The 20,744-nt window shown below is 45.6% G+C and overlaps 1 protein-coding gene across 4 annotated transcripts in view; it reads left to right on the top strand.

The window, feature by feature from the left end:
• DNAH14 (dynein axonemal heavy chain 14) overlaps nt 1–20,744 on the top strand; it is a 257,879-nt gene that overhangs the window by 220,776 nt on the left and 16,359 nt on the right. For all 4 annotated transcript variants that reach the window (XR_006706041.1, XM_045453286.1, XM_045453288.1 and 1 more), the window contains 4 exons: nt 6,231–6,428; nt 7,438–7,634; nt 11,967–12,127; nt 13,348–13,544. Coding sequence is in view for 3 of the 4 variants with exons in the window: in XM_045453286.1 (XP_045309242.1) it covers nt 6,231–6,428; nt 7,438–7,634; nt 11,967–12,127; nt 13,348–13,544 (753 nt within the window). In the remaining variant the exon portion in view is untranslated. The remainder of the gene's footprint in view (nt 1–6,230; nt 6,429–7,437; nt 7,635–11,966; nt 12,128–13,347; nt 13,545–20,744) is intronic.

Raw genomic sequence — 20,744 nt, 5'->3', positions numbered from 1 at the left:
CACATGCAGGCCGTCGGCTTTCTGTAAACTGGACTCGGACAGAACTCTGGGTGCTCTAACCAATAGCACGTCAGAACACAAGTGGGTGCTCCTGGAGCACTTGAGCGTCCGTGAAAGCGCCAGATGCTGCCCCCGCGTGACGTGGAACAGATGTGTGCTCGCCCTTCGGCCTCCTCCCCCGTTTTGGAGTTTTTACTTTCGTCCTAACAGCTCTGGTTATGATTTGCATAACCTCCAAAGGTTATTCGTTATGACAAAATAACAGGGCGGGGGTCGGGGCGCTTGGCCCTGGTTTGCAGGGGCAGGCCAGAGGCGCATCGGTGCCCAGGCCCCACACACCGTCGTCAGCAGACGCCGCGCACCGAGACTTATGAGCTAAACGTGAAATGAGACGGGGGGTCGGGGGGGGGGGGGGGCGGGGGACAGTGATGGTGGTGCAAAGTCAAGTCAACGGCTGGAAAGACCAGATAGAAGGAACACCCCGAGCACGAGAAGGAAATGACAAAACGGTGGAGATCACGAGGGACAATTAAGATGTCTGAAGAGTAACCTCACCTTCAAACGACAGGGATTCCGGCCGAGAAGATGGAGAAAAACAAAGTAGGAAGAAAGTGGTTTTACTTTCCCTCCGACTGACAACAGATCGACAACAGATTGGAGTCTGCGGACTGAGAACGCTCACAGAGCCGGCACGAGCTGTGAGGACCCCTGGTGGCGCTAGGCTGGCCAGGGGTCCCGCCAGAAGACAGTGGGGGAGCAGGCACGCCCGGCGGAGAAGGCTGTGTGGGGGTCCCGCAGTGGGGGGTGATTCCTGCATGGGGTCCTGCACAAAGGGAAGTCCTGCGGGGGGGGGGGGGTCCTGCAGAGGGGGTTCCTGCATGGTGGGGGGGGCGGGAGGGGTTCCTGCACAGCCCAGCCTGGCTCTGGCTCTCGTCCTTGCAAACAGGGCAGCAGCTGTGTGCGACCGCATCAGGGCCGAGGCGGAGACACAATGAAGGGAAGTGGCCGAGTGGGGAGTGTGGAGAGCAGGAAATCTGTGGCCTGGCCGCATTGTTAAATCTAAATAGACAATAATGAACTGTTGAGCGCCAGTGGTCTAAGTGCTAACACAGATGATTTAAAAGGAAGGCTCGTGCTACAAGAAAAGTCCCATAATCGTCTTAGGCTAAAAACACTGACCTATCTCAGTGGAACCCAGAGGTCGGGGAGAAGGGGCACGTGTGCATCGGGGTCCCGCGAGGACAGGAAGGGGAGGCCGGGCGGGCAGAGGAAGAAGCGGGAACTGTTCCCACTAGGGGCGGGGAAGTAACTGTCGTCTTCTCGTCACTTGAAAAAAGAAATGTTAATAAGACTTGAAGGAACGGAAAGGTTGCCTGTGTCTAAATCAGCAAAGAAGAGAGAGGAAAATAGCCATTGGACCAACCTGTCAGAAATAAGGAGGGAGAGAAACAACAAAGTAAATAAATGGTAGCAAAGTAATACGGAAGGAATCTTCTCAGGCTGTGTCTGAAACGTGAGCCGGCCACGTTCCCTCTCTAGGAGGCATGTGCAATTTATAAGAAGAACACTTATGTTATCGAAGACAGTTTAAAACTGCCAAGAAAATAAAAGCAGCGAGAAAGCAGGAATGGCAATGTTACCATCAGACAAGACGGGATTGAATCTGAAAAAGCACCAAAGAGCAGGAAGAGGACATTTGTGAGGAAACGACAGTGTGAAAACCAGTAACTTCTGCGGAGAGTGTTCTGGGGACTGATGAGCTTGAGCCTCACGTCGGCCCTGGGAAGAGGGTCGTCCTCCCGCATTTGAGGCTGAGGGAGCTGCGGGAACCGACAGGATTCGAACACAGGCAGCCTGGCTTCGGCGTCTGTGCGCTCAGACATTACACGCTCCGGTCCCGACACGTGGCAGACCGTAGCCTACGGTAGCACGTGTGCACAAACGTGCGTGTGGGTGCGTGGGGACGCGTACATGCCTGTGCGTGCTACGGGTGTGTGCTCCTGTGTAACCACTAGGGGGGATTTCAAATCCCCTTTCGGAATTAGGGCGCTCCCATAAGCAAGAGTAAGACAGATAATAGAATAATGTAAGCAACAAATTCGATTAAGAAGAGTTTTGTAGAACCCAACATCCCTCTAGTAGGCAGCACACGTTTTTCTTCATACATCCAAGGAACTCGTAGAAAGTTCAGCCAGGAGCATGGCCACGGAATAAAATCTTTAATTATTGTGTGGGCCACATTCTCAGATCGTAATCTAGTAAGTAATAAAAATTCGACCCCGAAGATCTTAAGGTGGAAATTAAGAAACATGCCTGGAGATAAGTCTTTTATCGAAGAGGATGTTCAAAGGAAAATCACAAAATATCTCAAACACAAAGGAAATGAGATACTTCACACTGAAACTATGACAGTATAGAATATGCTCAGAAAGGAATAAACTATGGCCTTAAATATCTTCATTATTAAAGAGGAAGTGCAGGAAATTCATAGTCATCTTAAGAAATTAGAAAAAACAACAAAAGGGACAAATGAATCTAATTTTAATAGTGATAAAATAATACACAAAAAATAGTAGAATGGAAAAATAAATCCAAAAATTGGTTTTTGATAAGACAAAGTTTGAAAGTCTATATGGATCCAATGATTTCTGGGAAAATACGAATTATCAAAATTGACTCCAAAAATATGAAAGTTCTGAGTGGACCAACTGCTATAAGACACTGCAGATAAACACCGGAATGAAATGGTTTCACAGCTGAGTTCACTGTGGACCTTAAGACACGGACATTGATATTATTTAAGCTATTCCAAGCCTTAGAAAAAGATGGCAATTTCCCCAATCCATTCTATGAAACCATAATAGTAATGTGAATACCTGATAAAAATAATATATGTAAGAATACAGGCTAGTTGTACTTAGGACTTGATGTAAAAAATTCTGTATAAACTATTGATAAGCTTCAGCAATGAATCGAAAGCATAACGCACTATGACCCCCTAGGGCTGAGTCCAAGAACACAAGAATGGCTCGATAGCTGGAAATCTAGAACTCGCTTTCCATGATCACATCAGTAGATGCAGAAAAGCCTCTCATTCAGGAAGCCATCAAAACCCTAGAGGAGAAAGCAGGAAAAAACCTCTCTGACCTCAGCCGCAGCAATTTCTTACTCAACACATCTCCAAAGGCAAGGGAATTAAAAGCAAAAATGAACTATTGGGACCTCATCAAGATAGAAAGCTTCTGCACTGCAGAGGAAACAATTAACAAAACTAAGAGGCAACCAAAGGAATGGGGAAAGAGATTTGCAAATGACCTATCGGATAAAGGGCTAGTATCCAAAATCTATAAAGAACTCACCAAACTCCACACCTGAAAAACAAATAATCCAGTGAAGAAATGGGCAGAAGACATGAATAGACACTTTTCCAAAGAAGACATCCGGATGGCCAACGGACACATGAAACAATATTCAATGTCACTCATCATCAGGGAAATACAAATCAGAACCACACCGAGATACCACCTCACGCCAGTCAGAGAGGAGACTACAGATGCTGGCGAGGATGTGGAGAAAGGGGAACCCTCTTGCACTGTTGGTGGGAATGCAAACTGGTGCAGCCGGTCTGGAAAATAGTGCGGAGGTTCCTCAAAAAATTAAAAATAGAACTACCCTATGACCCAACAATAGCACTGCTAGGAGTCTACCCAAGGGATACAGGAGTACTGATGCATAGGGGCACTTGTACCCCAATGTTTATAGCAGCGCTTTCAACAATAGCCAAATTATGGAAAGAGCCTAAATGTCCATCAACCGATGAACGGGTAAAGAAGTTGTGGTTTATATATACAATGGAATACTACTTGGCAATGAGAAAGAATGAAATCCTGCCATTTGCAGCAACGTGGATGGAACTGGGGGGTATTATGCTGAGTGAAATAAGTCAGGCAGAGAAAGATAACCATATGTTTTCACTCATATGTGGATCCTCAGAAACTTAAGACCATGGGGGAGGGGAAAGGTAAAAAAAAAAAGTTACAGAGAGGGAGAGAGGGAGGCGAACCACAAGAGACTCTTAAACACTGAGAACAAACTGAGGGTTGATGGGGGGTGGGGGAGAGGGGAAAGTGGGTGATGGGCACAGAGGAGGGCACCTGTTGGGATGAGTGCTGGGTGTTGCATGGAAGCCAATTGGACAATACATTATATTTAATATAAAAAAAAAATTAGAAAAAAAATCTGGGTTCGAAAGGCAGGACAGTGTCAAGTTGCTTAATTTTTCACATGACATCAATTTTTGCCTACCCACAAAAGGCAGGCAGAAGAAACTTCAAAAGCAGTATGTTCGAGTTGCTCATCAGCGGGATGAAACATGCATGATGAAAGGTACATTATGGGCAAGCTTCTGTCAGTAGTTCATCCATCGGTGGCTGCGTTGTGTACCATACGAAGACACCTGCACAGTTTAACAAAGACATTGTTGGTGCCCTGTGTAGAGCACCACATGAAACCCTACTCGTTCCCTCACTGAGAGGTTTGTGGGTGTGTTATTGTTCTCCACAGCTTTCCAAGACTTCAGTGGTCCCTCACAATATGGCCTGTTGGCTTCTAGCAACCCGGGAACTTCCGTGGCTGTCATTTGGCTGCTGTTGGCTATTTGATATATAGCTACCTGCGCCCTGACTGGTGGTACGACATGCCTTTTCATCATGTAGCGTTTGTGACCCATTCTTGGTATACAATTACAACTCAAAGAATTACTTGTTTATTTCTCTGTCTTAAGACCAATCGTTGGTTCATTTGAGTTTGGTACATTAATATTAATTTATATATCTACATAATATCAATATAAATATAATACTAATAAATATCATAAATAAAAAAAGAAGTCTCTCATTATGAATTCAGACACCATTCCTGATAAGAACTCAAAAATATATAGGGATTATAAGGGACTACTTAAATATGGGAAAGACTACCAAAAAACTATAGCAAATATCATTTTAAATAGCCAACACTGAAGTTGTTTTTATTAACATCAAGAATCAAAAAAAACAAACAAAAAAACAAAAAGAATCAAACAGGGATGCTGATTACACCATTAACGTTCAGCATCGCCTCAAAAGCTCTGGTCAACGCAATAAGAAAATGACATAATTCCCATTAATGATGTCAGATCATATTAATCCGTATTAAGGATGAGGGAATAAAAAGAAAAGTGCACGTACAAGCTATATCGTCCAGTTGCAGGACAACTGAGCTGTCAGCACAGAGCCTGACGTGGGGCTCGAACTCACGAGCTGCAAGATCATGATCTGAGCCCAAGTCGGTCGTTCAACGGACTGAGCCACCCAGGCGACTCTGGACTAGCATTTTTGGAAGGAAAACAGGAAACAAAGATGAAAGGGAGGGAGGGGAAGATAGCTGGAAGTTGAAGTAGAGAGGTGGGGAGGTGGGTCGGAGAGAAAGGGAGGGGAGGAGAGAGAAACAGGAATGAGATCCACTCGGTGCAGGGAGTTCAGAGAACATCTGTGTAAAGGGGCCCAAGAAACCTCCCAAAGCCAGCGGGGCCTCCAGGAGGGGATCTGACTGGAAGAGCAGGGGTCTCCAAAGACTCACGTCCCCTTGCTTACCCCGTTGTGCCTTCCGAATCTGGTGCCACCAGCTTGTGGTGTCTGTTCCAAATAATAGTAATAATGTTAATTTAGTAATTCGATGTTCAACAACAAAAAAGAGTTAATGGATGAAAATGTATATCCTGATATTTTTATCCCTCTTGCTATTTCCACGTACAACTGACCCTTGAACAAGGTGGGGGTTAGGGGCACCAACCCCTGTGTGGTTAAAAATCCACGGATAACTTCTGATGCCCCAAAGCTTTATTAATAGCCTACTGTTGACTGAAAGCCTTACCCATAACGCCAACAGTCAATTAATACGTATTTTGTGTGTTATATGTATCGTATACTGTATTCTTACAATAAAGGCAGCTCGAGGAAAGAAAGCATTACTAAGAAAATCACAAGGAACAGAAAATCCATTTACGGGAACGGTGAAAAATTCACATATATGGGGACCCACATACGTCAAACCCACGGTTGTGCAAGGGTCAACAGTATTTTTAAAGAGAAAATACAGGTAGCTGTTGCGAGTTGTTGATTTTACGTGCAAACATCAAAGTGGGCTGCAAACACGTTCTGAGATAGTAAAGACTAGTGGATTTTCTACAGGTTGCCATAAAGGTGCTGGAGAACTCCCTGAATGCACAGACCGGTATTTCGTGGCGGAAACTGCACTACCTCATTGGGGAAGTGGCTTACGGCGGCCGGGTGACGGACACCTGGGACAGGCGGTGTCTAAACACCCTTCTGCACAAATTCTGTAACCCGGAAGTGCTGAAAGATGACTTCAGTTTCTCCAGTGATGAGGTGGGAACAGGCATTTACTTACAGTACTTATCACTGAAATGGAGTTGCGTTATCTAAAACCTGCATTTAAATGGCTTTTCATGTTCACTTTTAATGGCTCTTATTAACTGCCAGCGGCATAAAAAGAAGTCACCATTGACCATGTCAGCTGACATTTCATCTACCCATACATCCTCTCAAGGCCAGAAAGACCAGGGTCTGACCTCTGTCCCCTGGCTTGTCCAAGAAGCAGACCATTAGGTCAGCCTCCGTGCAGGGAGAGAATTGGGCTCCATGTTTCAAAGGGATCACGTCCAAGAAGCTGTGGGCGTCTCTTTATCCAGCATAGTCCTGTTCATCATTATCACCTCCTAGGTTCTAGAAGGCCCGTTTTCTCCCCAGGGGATGTGACACGAGAGTCAGCCTTACAGAGGGGAACTTAGCCACACAGCTAATCGCAGGAAGAAAGAGCTGGTGACCAGCATGAAGAGCTCTCCCACACCATTAAGTAGCTTCTCAATTAAAACAAATGTATTATGCATTTCATAACTGGGATTTCGTATCTTTTGACCACCTTCACCCATTTTGCTCCCCCCCGCCAAGTGTTCAGACAGAGTCTTAACATCGTTGTCACATTGCTTCTACAGCTTCACCGAAGAAAGGCGGTTTGTTAAGGCTGGATTGTGTCCGTTATCTGTGGGTATGGGTCACTGAGGCAACAGGTAGTCAGAACCAAAGTGGTTTCCCTTCTTCTGTCTCTCTTCCCAACAAGAAAGTTACTGTGCGTATCCCAGAGCCACACTTTACAAACGCAGTCGTCCCAGAGGTAGCTTTTGACAGGAGTGTCTGGAATATGCCACCCAGAAGTAAGGGGAGCCTTCTGTGTAAATGTTATGGGAATTTTATATAATTTACGTATGGTATTTATATATTTATATATGGTATAAATTTTATGGGAAGAAGCATCTACACGCATTACGGAAAGTAGGTATCGCTCTGGACAAAAACTGACAAGTGGTTAAATGTTCAGATACATCAGCCAGTGCCGAAATCCGCGAGCTTGAGGGATTACATACACATCGTCCAGTCCTTACCTGACGACGACACGCCTGGGCTCTTGGGACTGCACCCGGAGGCCATAAGGGGTGGCAGAGAGATCCAGGGCCGGCACCTTGTGGACAGTCTCATTACCATGCAACCCGGGACCAGCGCCGATCTCGTGGTCCGGTAAGAACTCACTAGCAACAGTCGTTAGTCGGAAATTATTAAATATTCATATTAAATAATAAAGTGTTAAGTGAATATTTAGGAATTTGAAGAGCTACAGTGCGGAACTTGTAGACAAATAAGTCTAAGATATAGTCGGGGTGCCCAGGCGGCTCAGTTGGTTAAGCGTCCAGTTTTTGGTTTTGGCTCAAGTCATGATCTTGCGTTTCGTGAGATCGAGCCCCGTGTGGGGCTCTGTGGTGACAGCGTAGAGCCTGCCTGGGATTCTCTCTCTCTCTCTCTGCCTCTCCCCCACTCATGCATGCGCAGGCTCTCTCTCTCTCCCTCTGTCAAAGTAAACTTTAAAATAAAGCACAAAATACAAAACAATCTGAACAGAAACTAAAGTGTAAGAGGACAGTATGATGAAGAGGGCCAACGATACCACAGTCACAGGGCCTCAACACTCTTACTCTGCTTATCCATAAACATAGAATGCCTGTCTCCCCGTCAAGGCCATTGTGAGCTTTAAAAGCTGTAACAGATGGGGGCGCCTGGGTGGCTCAGTCGGTTAAGTGCCCCACTTTGGCTCAGGTCATGATCTCACGGCTCGTGGGTTCAAGCCCCACATCAGGCTCTGCACTTCGGATTCTGGGTCTCCCTCTCTCTCTGCCCCTCCCCTGCTCATGCTCTGTCTCTCTCTCTCTCTCTCTCTCTCTCTCTCAAAAATAAACAAACATTAAAAAGCTATAACCGACGTAACCCAAATTCTCAAGCCTCCGCAGCCTGTAACTAGAAGACAATGTCACGTTTGTCAAGGCCACAGCTACGTGGTGTGAGCTCAGCGGCCTCACTGCCTCCCCAGCAAAGTGTGTTCCTGAGGTTCCCAGACGTCCTCTCGGGTGCTCGTTCACACCTGCTGAGGATGCAGGTGGCCCACGCAGGCCTCGCCTCCCTCTTCCCTCGCTGAGTTCAAATCCCAGTTCCACCACCTGACTTTGCAGACTTGGGGACGTCACTTAAGTCTTCAAGTTCATCACGTTCGCATCTGAGATAATAACCGTGCCTACCTGTGGGGCTGTTCTCAGAATACGAGTTCCTCAGGTTAAGGAGGATTAGATTAGTTAAAAATCTAATTTTTCAATGTATAAGTCTTACAGATTTTAACAATAATTTTTAAAAGGTCTTTGAATAGCATTTAGTTATCTACTAATGTAAACGCTTTCAAGTATAATAATATTCATTACAGAGTTAATGTACTTCAGCTACCTCACCGCCAAACCTTCTTCAAATCTTGCAACAATTCTTATAAATCTAATAATTAAACAAATACGTGGGATCTTAAATTCTCTTATGTCTTCAAATATATCAACTTAGCTGAATTTCAACTCAAAATCATAAATTGAAACCAATTTCCCCACTTCCTATTGTAAGTTAGAGTCCCAAAGCTGACCTTCAGGTGTTAAGAGCCCCAAAACTCTTAAATATCATAAATATTGAAAATACCAACAGGTACAGATTCCTCACCACGAAAGTACCGTCACTATGGTTTTGATTCTGTTAATCCTGTCTACACCAACTTCTCAGTCTTCCCCGGTTCCAGTGCCGCCACTGTGCGTGACATGGGAGTTTGCCTTCTTGGTGTGCTTCGGATTGGGGGGAAAACAAGTAAATAAACTGAAACCAAAATTTAAACCACTTGTTGGGAACACGCATCAGATGCCTTGAACCCCGATTATACTTGTCGTTAAGGTCATCACAACTCCAACCCCCGGTGATGGTGACTTTGCCCACGCCCCCGGGATCCGAGTCCACGTTCCCCTAGGCTGTTAGTCTGTGGGCTCACAGATCGGGTTTAGGGCCCTTGTGCTCTTCAGGAGCGCCAGCGGACCTGACCACCTGAGTCCTCAGTCTTGTCCTTGCCGCTGGTGCACGGGTGGCCCCGCTCTAGGTAATCCCCCTGTGACGTCACCACAAGGCGTCTGGCTCTATAAAAGCTGGGCTGTGGCTTGGGCTTTGTGGGGGATGAGCGTGTGCGGCCAGGACCTTCTGCGCACAGGTGCCCCCGATGGTAAGTTCCCCCCGAGTAAAACTGTAAGTGGTCCTCTTAGTCTGGAGGACACGTCTCCCTCCTCCACCTCCTAACAGGCTCCTAAGATACACGTGTCTTTTTTATATTTTTTTCCACTTAGTTCTAAAACCTCTGAACCTATCGGAACTCTGTACGCTTTGGTCTTCTCGTCTCTTTGTTGTTGTTTGGTTGTTTTTCTTGAGAGAGAAACCGAATAAGAAGGGGAGGAGCAGAGAGAGAGAGAGAGAGAGAGAGAGACTCCCAAGCAGGCTCAGTGCTGTCAGCACAGAGCCCAACGCAGGGCTCGAACCCATAAAACTGTGAGATCATGACCCGAGCTAAAACCGAGAGTCAGACACTCAGGCGACCGTGCCACCCAGGCGCCCCTTCCTGTCTCTGGACCACGAAACTCATATTAAAATGGTATCTGATTGGATCCTCACTGTGGCTTTGGCTGACCATCTGGTGCTCTCTTCCAAGGTCATTGCACTGACACAAAACAGGTGTAACCGAGCCCTCCCCCCACCGACGGAGTGAACTCATCCTACCTTCTATATGCAGGAAAGCTGCACACACAGCGAAACAGGAGTGGCTACTTGGAAGCCTTCCCGTGTGCCCCCAGAATATCAGGTTCAATTCCCTGCGCATCCTGCGCTCGTAAATACTGATGGCTGTGCCTCCCGCCTTCAACAAATTCGCCAGTAAGAGATGGGTTATGGGGCTGCTGTTCGCAAGCATGTTGAGTGTGTTTATCCGTGCCCCTTGGGCATTCTGGGAGGCTGGGATGGCTGCCATTATGCTGCCTGTGCTCAAAACACACTAGAAACTTCTCTGCATGACTAGATCTAAAAGATCCGTCCCATTTGACTTAACGCCCTCAGGGGTAACAAAGAGTTGCCCTTTGAAGGTGTGTGTTTTTTGAAGTCTTTTGAATCATCAGAAGCCACCCTGGACGAATGCCACTGAGTAACCTTGCTTTAAAGTCACCGCCTAAGTGTGAAAACAAAATGGGAAAACCTCCTACTTGGCGTGAGGGGTGAGCGGACACAGAAGCAGTGCACTGAGCGTGGCTGTGGCTTCCAGGCTGTCGCTCACCATGCAGGACGACACCCTGGCTGTGTGAGACCTGGGTGACGGCTGAAACCAGCCCCTGCCAGCAGTTAGAGTAACAGCATGAGCTCAGGGGAGCTTTAGTGTTTAGAGCTCGTCCAGCTTTCGCGCTCTGCCCCGCCTGGTCCAGGCCTGTGCCCCCACGGGCCGCCCAGCGTCCCCGAGGAATCTGACATGCGGTTGGTGACAAGCACACGCTGTCAGGTTGCCACCTGCGTCTTCATTTCGGTATTGACACTTCACGCAGATGCGTTCCGACGATGAATTGTCGACAAAGAAATCTTAAGGACCCTTTAAAAATACCTATTTTCTTGGGGCGCCTGGGTGGCTCAGTTGGTTGAGCGTCCGACTTCGGCGCAGGTCACGATCTCGCGGTCCGGGAGTTCGAGCCCCGCGTCAGGCTCTGGGCTGATGGCTCAGAGCCTGGAGCCTGTTTCAGATTCTGTGTCTCCCTCTCTCTCTGACCCTCCCCCGTTCATGCTCTGTCTCTCTCTGTCTCAAAAGTAAATAAAGGTTAAAAAAAAATTTTTTTTTAAAGTACATATTTTCTTGTAAACATCTAAAGTGCAGGGGGCGCCTGGGTGGCTCAGTCAGTTAAGTGTCTTTTTTTTTTTTTTAATGTTTATTTTTGAGAGAGAGATGGAGTGTGAGCAGGGGAGGGGCAGAGAGAGAGGGAGACACAGAATCCGAAGCAGGCTCCAGGCTCCGAGCCGTCAGCACAGAGCCTGACACGGGGCTCAAACCCACAGACTATGAGATCATGACCTGAGCTGAAGCTGGACGCTTAACCAACTGAGCCACCCTGGTGCCCCTTAAGTGTCTGACTCTTGATCTCAGGGTCGTGGGTTCAAGTCCCACATTGGGCTCCACACTGCTTGTGGAGCCTACTAGAATAAAAAAAAAGATTAAATTATAAATAAAATAAAAATTTCTCGGGAAGCAGGGCAAGGGGCCAGTTTTATCCCGACCGTTGATTTCAGCTCGGGTCGTGATCTCACGGTTGATGAGGTCGAGCCCCGCGCCGACTCCACGGCCGGCCGCTTCCTCATCTGTAAGATGCACGGACTCCGTCGTGTGCCTAGTCGCGTGTGGCTGTGAAGCGGCTTGGCCCGGGCCTGAACAGCGGGCTGTCCTGGGTCACACAGATCCTCATCTCTCCGTGTCCTTTGTAGTCCCGAGCAGAGTAACGACGAACTGCTGATGGAAATCCTGTCTGACCTGCTACAGCGGCTGCCGAGGTCTGTGGAGAAGGAAGAATGTGCTGGAACACCCAGCACCTTGAAGTGCATCATGTCCAGCCCCCTCTGGGAGTCTCTCTGTAAGAGCATCCAAGGTAGGCACAGGACGTGCGTCCTCGGGGAAGGACTCTGGCCCCGAGGGGAAGGGGTGGGGGTCCCCCAAGACCCCACAGAAGCAGCCAGGCCGAGTGAGGTAGGCAGTGCGGTCTCTACGCCCCCCCTTCCCACTCTCCAAGCTGAGAGACCACCCTCTCCCCCTCTCCAAGCTTGGGGCAGAGAAGGAAAGGGTGCTGTAGCTTTGTCTTCCTTTCTGGTTTTGTTGGGGCAGGGGGGTGGGTGGCTGGGAGACTAGAAGTGAAGAAATATGCTTGTAGCAAAGCAGGAAGGAGCTGCCCTGCCTGAGGCTATAGAGCAGCTTGGGGGGTCCCTGCCCCCCCCAGCCTGCCTGCGGAGCACAAGGAACGTGGACCCTCTGACCGGCGGCCCCCGCTCTGAGGGCTCTGGAAAGGGGGCAGGCCCAGGGGTGACAGGGCACCCAGCCCCGGGGGCCAGCGTCTGGGCCGTGGCAAATGACCCAGTTAACTTCTCAACATCCATATCTTAACCGTTTGTTTTTGAAAATTTTTTAAATATTTATTTATTTGGGGGAGAGCACAAGTAGGGGAGGGACAGAGAGACGGGGACAGAGGATCTGAAGCGGGCTCTGAGCTGGCGGCACAGAGCCCGATGCCAGGCTTGACCCTCCCAAACCGCGAGATCATGACCTGAGCCAGTCAGACGCTCAACCAGCTAGGCCACCCAGGTGCCCCTATACCTTACCCCTTTAAAGAAAGTTCGTCGGGAACCCAATGCTGAGCAGTTGTCTGTGACATCGGTGCTGTTGTGGAGTCAGAACCACGGTCAGCACCCTAGGGCTGTGGCCAGGTCCAGCCGCCGTTCATTCCTGTGCAGCCTGAAAGCTAAAAGGGGTCTCACATTCTTTAGTGGTTGGAAAAAAACAAAAGAAGAATATTTTAGGACCCGTAAATATCATATGAAATACGAACACGAGGGCTGCTGCACAAATAAAACTTTATTGGCAAACGGCCAAGCTTATCGGTTTTGTGCACCCGCGCCTGCGTTCGCACCACGGAAGCAGAGCCCAGCAGTCGTGACGCAGACGGGGTGGCCACGGAGCCTGAAGTAATTCCTGATTTTCTGCAGAAAGTGTGTTGCGATCCCTGGTCTTGACACATGAAGTTCCTTCCATTTCCAAAGCCTGTGTTTCTCCTTTTATCTGAAAAATAACCTTAATGTTCTGTCTTTCTTGATCCAGGCTATGATCCCCTCATCCACTGTGTCCTGCTAACCTTTCTGAGCCAAGAAATCGAACGATTCGATAAGTTCTTATTTGTTGTGCACGAATCTTTGAAAGGCCTTCAACTTGCGATAAAAGGAAAAACCGTCCTCAGCCAAGAACTGGAGGAAACGTATGAGTCCTTTCTCAATAGAAGAGTGCCTACGCTGTGGCAGGTGAGAGCCGTCACGCTACCCCGTGAACTGCTGAGCCGTCAGCGTGGGGTGCGGGCAGGGGGTGGGGGGCGTTCACTGTGGCACCTGATGAAGTATGAAGTATTATTGAAAGATGCTGACGTACTTTGGGTGTGAGCATGTATTAATAAAACCTCTTAGAGGGCAATCTGGCAATTCCACTCAGATAAATTTAAGATGTGTTGTTAATTTTAAGTTTCAGAAAATGACGTCATTTTTAGAGATTATAAAAACCTATAAAAACTAATGTGTGCATACATGTGCTTATAAAAACGCATCTATGCTTTAGATTCAAGAACCCCCAACCGAAAGTCTTGGAAGAAAATGCACAAACAACTCTTCCCACTGGTGGCCTTAAATGAGGGAGACTGGAGGGTCTTGTGGGTGGGAAAGAGGCTTTAACTTTACATTTTACGTATCCTTGTATCTTACTGTACTGTTTTGATTTTTTTTTTATCACATTCATGTCTTTTTAAGTTTTTATTCCGGTATAACTGACCTACAGGGTTAGATTAGCTTCAGGTGTACAGGACAGTGATTGAACGCGCGTATTCACTACTCTGTGCTCATCATGACAAGGGTGCCCCTTAATTTATCCCCATCACCTATTTCACCCATCCCCCCCCCACCCCGCCACCTCCCCTCTGGTGACCAGCAGTGTGTTCTCTGTAAGTTAAGAGTCTGTTTTTTGATCTGTCTCTTTTTTTGCTCTGTTTCTTAAATTCCACATTTGAGTGAAACCATATGGTATTTGCCTTTCTCCGCCTGTTCGTTCGCTTAGCATGATACCCTCTAGACCCATCCATGTTGTAGCAAATGGCAGGATTTCATTCTCTGCTACGGAGGACTGCTATGCCGTCGCGTACGTATGCCTCTTTGCCCGTCCACTTGTCTATCGATGGACTTGGGTTGTCTCCACCCTTGACTACTGTAAATAGTGCTGCAGTAAACATCAGGGTGCACGTATCTTTTCGAATTAGAGTTTTTGGTTTCTTTGGGTAAATACCCAGTAGTGGAATTACTGATCATATGGTGATTCTACTTTTAACGCTTTGAGGAAACTTCATACTGTTTTCCAAGTGGCTGCACAGTGTGCATTCCCACCAATAATGCAAGAGTGTTCCCTTTTCTCCACATCTTGGTCAATATTTGTTGTTTCTTGTGTTGTTGATTTGAGCCATTCTGACAGGTGTGAGGTGGTATCTCATCGTGGTTCTGATTTGCATTTCCCAGATGATGAGTGACACTGAGCATCTCTTCATGTGTCTGTTGGCCATCTGGATGTCTTCTTTGGGAAAATGTCCATTCATGTTTTCTGCCCATTTTTAAATTGGGTTATTTTTTGGTGTTGAGTTGTATAAGTTCTTTATATATTTTGGGTACTAACCTTTTATCAGATCTGTCATTTGCAAGTATCTTCTCACATTCAGTAGTTGTCTTTTAGTCTCGTCGATTGTTTCCTTTGCTGTACAGAAGCTTTTTATTTTGATTCAGTCCCAATAGTTTATTTTTCTTTTGTTTCCCTTTTCCCAGGAGACATGTCTAGAAAAACATTGCTACAGCCAATGTCAGAGGCATTACTGTCTGTGCTGTCTTCGAGGATTTTATGGTTTCAGGTCTTACATTTGGGTCTTTAATCTATTTTGACTGTCATTTTTGTGCATGGTGTAAGAAAGTGGTTCAGTTTTATTCTTTTGCTTATAACTGTCCAATTTTCCCAGCACCATTTGTTGAAGAGACTGTCTTTGTCCCATTGCATATTCTTTCTCTTTTGTTGAAGATTAATTGACCATATAATTGTGGTTTCACTTCTGGGCTCTCTATTCTGTTCAGCTGATCTGTGTGTCTGTTTGTCTGTAATACCATCCTGTTTTGATTACTACAACTTTGTTGTAGGTCTTGAAATCTGGGATTGTGACACCTACACTTTTAGTCTTCTTTTTCAAGATTTCTTTGGCTATTTGGAGTCTTTTGTGGTTCCATACAAATTTTAGGATCGTTTGTTCTAGTTGTGTGAAAAATGCTATTGGTATTTTCATAGGGATTGCATTAAATATGTAGATTGCTTTGGGTAGTATGGATTGCTTTGGGTAGTATTGTTAAAGATTTTAGCAATATTTATTCTCCCAATCCATAAGCATAGAATATCTTTCCATTTGTTTGTGTCATCTTTAATTTCTTTCATCAGTGTTTTATAGTTTCCAGAATATAGGTCTTTCAGTCCTAAACTCTTTAGTCAAGTTTATTCCTAAGTATTTTATTATTTTTGGTGCAATTGCAAATGAGGCTGTTTTCTTAATTTCTCTTTCTGTTGCTTTATTATTGGTGTATAAAAATGCACTGGATTTCTGTATGTTGATTTTGTATCCTACAACTTTACTGAATTCATGAATTAGTTGTAGAATTTTTTTGGTGGAATCTTTCGGGTTTTCTATCTACAGTGTCATGTCACCTATAAGTAGTAAGTTTTTACTTCTTCTTCACCAATTTAGATGCCTTTCATTCTTGTCTGATTGCTGTGGACTTTCAGTACTATGTTGAATACAAGTGCTGAGAGTGGACATCCTTGTCAGGAGAAAAGTTCTGTTTTCCCCATTAAAGAAGTGATGTTTGCTGTGGGTTTTTCATATATGGCCTTTATTATGTTGAGATACCTTCCCTCTAAACCTACTTTGTTGAGTGTTTTTATCATGAATGGATGTTGTACTTGGTCAAATGCTGTTTCTGCATCTACTGAAAGGATCATATGGTTTTTATCCTTTCTCTTACTGATGTGATGTATCATGTAGATTGATTTGTAAATATTAAATCGCCCTTCCATCCCAGAGATAAACCCCACTTGATCATAGTGGATAATTTTTTTACTGTATTGTTGAATTCGGTTTGCTAGTGCTTTGGTCAGGATTTTACATCTGTGTTCATCATGGATATTGGCCTGAGTTCTTTTTTTTTTTGTAGTGTCTTTTTCTGGTTTTCTGTATCAGGGTAATGCTGGCCCCATAGAATGAATTTGGAAGCTTTCCTTCCTCTTCTATTTTTGGAATAGTTTGAGAAGAACGGGTATTAACTCTTCTTTAAATGTTTGGTAGAATTAGGGGCGCCTGGGTGGCTCAGTAGGTTAAGTGTCCGACTTCAGCTTAGGTCACGATCTTGTAGTTCGTGACTTTGAGCCCCACATCAGGCTCTGTGGTGACAGCTCAGAGCCTGGGGCCTGCTTTGGATTCTGTGTCTCCCTTTCTCTCTATCCCTCCCCTACTCATGCTTTGTCTCTCAAAAATAAGTAAACATTTTTAAAAAATTAAATGGCGCGCCTGGGTGGCTCAGTTAAGTGACTGACTTTGGCTCAGGTCAGGATCACATGGTTGTGAGTTCGAGCCCCATGTCGGGCAGCTCGGAGCCTAGAGCCTGCCCGAGGTTCTGTGTCTCCCTCTCTCTCTGCCCCTCCCCTGCTCATGCTCACTTGCTCACACGCTCTCTCTCTCTCTCTCAAAAATGAATAAACATTAAAAAAAAATAAAAATAAATTTAAATGTTTGGTAGAATTTACCTATGAAGCTGTCTGGTCCTGGACTTTTGTTTGTTGGAAATTTTTTGATTACTGATTCAATTTAATTGCTAGTAATTGATCTGTTCAAATTTTCTATTTCTTTCTGATTCAGTTTTTGGAGTGTGTATGTTTCTAGGAATGTATCCAGTTCTTCTAGGTTGCCCAACTTGTTGGCATACCATTTTACGTACTGTTCTCCTATAATCTTTTTATTATTCTGTGGTGTCAGTTATTTTTTTTCCCTCTTTCATTTCTGATTTGATTAGTTATTTGAGTCTCTGTTTCTGTTTTTCTTTTTTTTCTTTTTGAGGAGCCTGGGCTACGCTCATCAATATTGTTGATCTTTTCAAAACTCCAGCTCTTGGTTTCATTGACCTGTTCTATGTTTTAAATTTCTGTTTCATTTATTTCTACTCAAATTTCCTTCCTTTCCTTTCCTTTTTGGTTTTATTTGTTCTTTTTCTAGCTCCATTAGGTGTAAGGTTACGTTGTTTGAGTTTTTCTTGCTTCTTGTGGTAGCCCTGTGTTGCTATAAACTTCCCTCTTAAAACAGCTTCTGCTGCATCCCAAAGATTTGGGACCATTATATTTTCATTTTCATTTTCTCATGTGTTTTTTATTTTATTTCCTCTTTGATTTCTTGATCAAATTGATCCATTTATTGTTTAGTAGCATGTATTTAACCTCCGTGTATTTGTGTTCTTTCCAGATTTTTTCTTGTTGATTTTTAGTTTCATAGAGTTGTGGTCAGAAAAGATGCATGCTATGACTTCAGTCTTTGGAATTTGCTGAGACTTGTTTTGTGGCTGGATATGTGATCTGTTCTGGAGAATGTTTCATGTGTACTTGAAAACAATGTGCATTCTGCTGATTTTGGATGGAATGTCTGAATATACCTGTTAGATCAGCTGCCCCAGTGTGTCATTCAAAGCCACTGTTTCCTTGTTGATTTTCTGTTTACATGATCTGTCCATTGATGTAAGCAGGGTGCTAAAGTCCCCACTATTTTTGTATCCTTATCAATTGCATCCTTCATGTTATTAGCTGATTTACGTATTGGGGTGTTCTATGTTGGGTGCATAAATATTTACAATTGTTATATCTTCTTGTAGGATTGTCCCCTTTATTATTATATACTGTCCTTCTTTGTCTCTTATTACAGACTTTGTTTTAAAGTCTATTTCGTTCAATAAGAATTGTTACCCTAGCTTCCTTTTCACTTCCATTTACATGATAAAGGCTTTTCCATCCCTTCACTTTCAATCTGTAGGTGTCTTTGGGAATGAAATGAGTCTCTTGTAGGCAGCATATAGATGGGTCTTGCTTTTTTATCCATTACGTCACCCTATGTGTTTTGATCGGAGCAAAATGGATTGCGTCCATTTACATTCAAAGTAATTATTGATATGTATGTACTTACTGCCATTTTGTCACTCCTTTTATGGTCGTAGTTCTTCTCTGTTCCTTTCTTTTGAGAAGTCCGCTGCTTTCTTTAGTGATATATTTGGATTCCTTTCTCTTTATTTTTTGCATATCTGTTACCAGTTTTTGATTTGTGGTTAACATTCGGTTTGCATATAATGTCTTATGTGTCTAGGAGTCTATATTAAGTTGATGGTTGCTTAAGTTTGAACCCATTGTAAAGGCACTAAATTTTTACTCTTCCCCATGGTGTAGGTATCTGGTATCATACTTTACATACGTTAATTTTGTGAATCCCTTGACAGATTTTTACATATATACTTATTCTTATTGCTTTTGTGATTCCTGCTTTTCTTATTCCTGCTTATGGTCTTTCCTTGCCTCTCAGAGTCCCCTTTATCGTTTCTTGTGGGTCTGGTTTAGTGGTCATGGACTCCTTTAAACTTTGGGAAGCTATTATCCATCCTTCTATTCTGCATGATAGCCTTGCTGGATAGAGTATTCTTGGCTGCGGGCTTTTCCTTTCAGCACTTTGATTATATCATGCCCCTCCCTTCTGGCCTGCAAAGTTTCTGCTGAGAATGCAGCTGATTGCCTTATGGGATTTCCCTTGTATGGAACTGCTTTCTTTTCTCTTGCTGCTTTTAAAACTCTCTCTTGATCCATGCTTCTTGCCATTTAAATTCCTCTGTGTCTTGGTGTGGACCTCCTTTGGTTTTGTTAGGGGCTCTCTGTGCCTCCTGCATCTGGACTTCTGTTTCCTTCCCCAGATTCAGGAAGGTTTCAGCTGTCATTTGTTCAAATAAATTTTCTGTCCTCTTTTCTCTCTTCTCCTTCTAGGACCCCAATAATGCAAATGTTATTAGGCTTGATGGTGTCACTGAGTTCCCCTAACTTGTTCTCATTTTTTCTTTTTCTCAACTACTCAGCTTGATTTCTCTCCATTACTCTGTCCTCCAGGTCACTGATCTGTTCTTCTGCTTCCTCTACTCTACTATTTATTCCATCTCGTGTATTTTTAATATCAGTTATGGTGTTCTTTGTCACTGATTGGTTCTTTTTTGTTTTCTGTCTCTGTGTTGAGGGTCTCACTGAGGTCCCCCACTCTTTCTCAAGCCCAGTGAGTATATTTATGACCATTACTTTAAATTCTCTACCAGGCATATTACTCCTTTACTCATTTCATTTCATTACTCCATCTCCATTTCATTTAGTTCTCCTGCTGCGATTTTTGTCCTGTTCATTCACTTGGGACATATTCCTTTGTCTCTTCATGTTGTCTAACTCTCTGTGTCTGTTTGTGTCAGCAAAGCCAGCTGCGTCTCCCGCACTTAAAGCAGTGGCCTTAGGAAGACGAGGTCCTGTAGTGCCCCACAGTGCAGTGTCCCCTGTTCACGGGAAAACGGTGCTTCAGGGGTGTCCCCGTGTGTGTTGCTACAGGGGTGTCCTACTGCGGCGGCTGAACCGTGTTCGCCTTCCGTGCAGTGGCTCTGTCTGTTGTGGGCAGGGTCCGGTCCCTGTGCGGTTAGTGGGTCGGTCTGGGGCGCGGCGGATCAGAGCAGGAGTTTGCTAGAGATGCGGTAGCTCCAAACTGCAGGGCACTTCCCCTGTGTGGTCCGGAGAAACCTGTATTGGTGGGCGGGGCCACGGTCAGACCCGATGTCCGCCCCCGCTGCGGCCACACAGTCAGACTGGCGTGTACCTTATCTTCCCCTCTCCCCAGGGCAGGACTCACTGTGGGGTGGGGTGGCCCCCGTCGGGGCTGCTCGCACACTGCCAGGCTTGTGGCGCCACTCTGGATGGAGTCCTGCCACGGGCACGTCGGAGGCTGATCCGCAGAACAGGGGATGTGGGGTGCACAATCTGCCGTGGGAGGGGCCTGCATGGAGGACTGGCTGGAGGGACGAGTGAAGAAGAGTGCAGGGGCAGGGCACACTGTTAGCATCCTAGGTGGGAGTGTTGGAGCTGCGCCCGCCCAGTTCCCACAGGTGTATCTAGGCTGGGGGAGGGAGATGGTGCTTGCCACCTCCTCTGTTGTGTAGAAGTGTCCAGAGGACCTCTGTCACCCCAGGACAGGCTCTGTGAATAGCATACAAATCCCTCTCTCTTGGCCCAGGGCTGGGGGAGCGGGGGCGGGGGAGAGGTGGTCAAACAGCTCCTTCTGCGCTGAATCTCCACAGGCTATTTGTTGTTCTGTCTCTTTGAGGGTGGGG

Source organism: Leopardus geoffroyi, chromosome C3 (assembly GCF_018350155.1).
Source record: "Leopardus geoffroyi isolate Oge1 chromosome C3, O.geoffroyi_Oge1_pat1.0, whole genome shotgun sequence".
In the NCBI taxonomy this organism is placed as follows: Eukaryota; Metazoa; Chordata; class Mammalia; order Carnivora; family Felidae; genus Leopardus; species Leopardus geoffroyi.
This window is presented reverse-complemented; position numbering and strand designations above follow the sequence as displayed.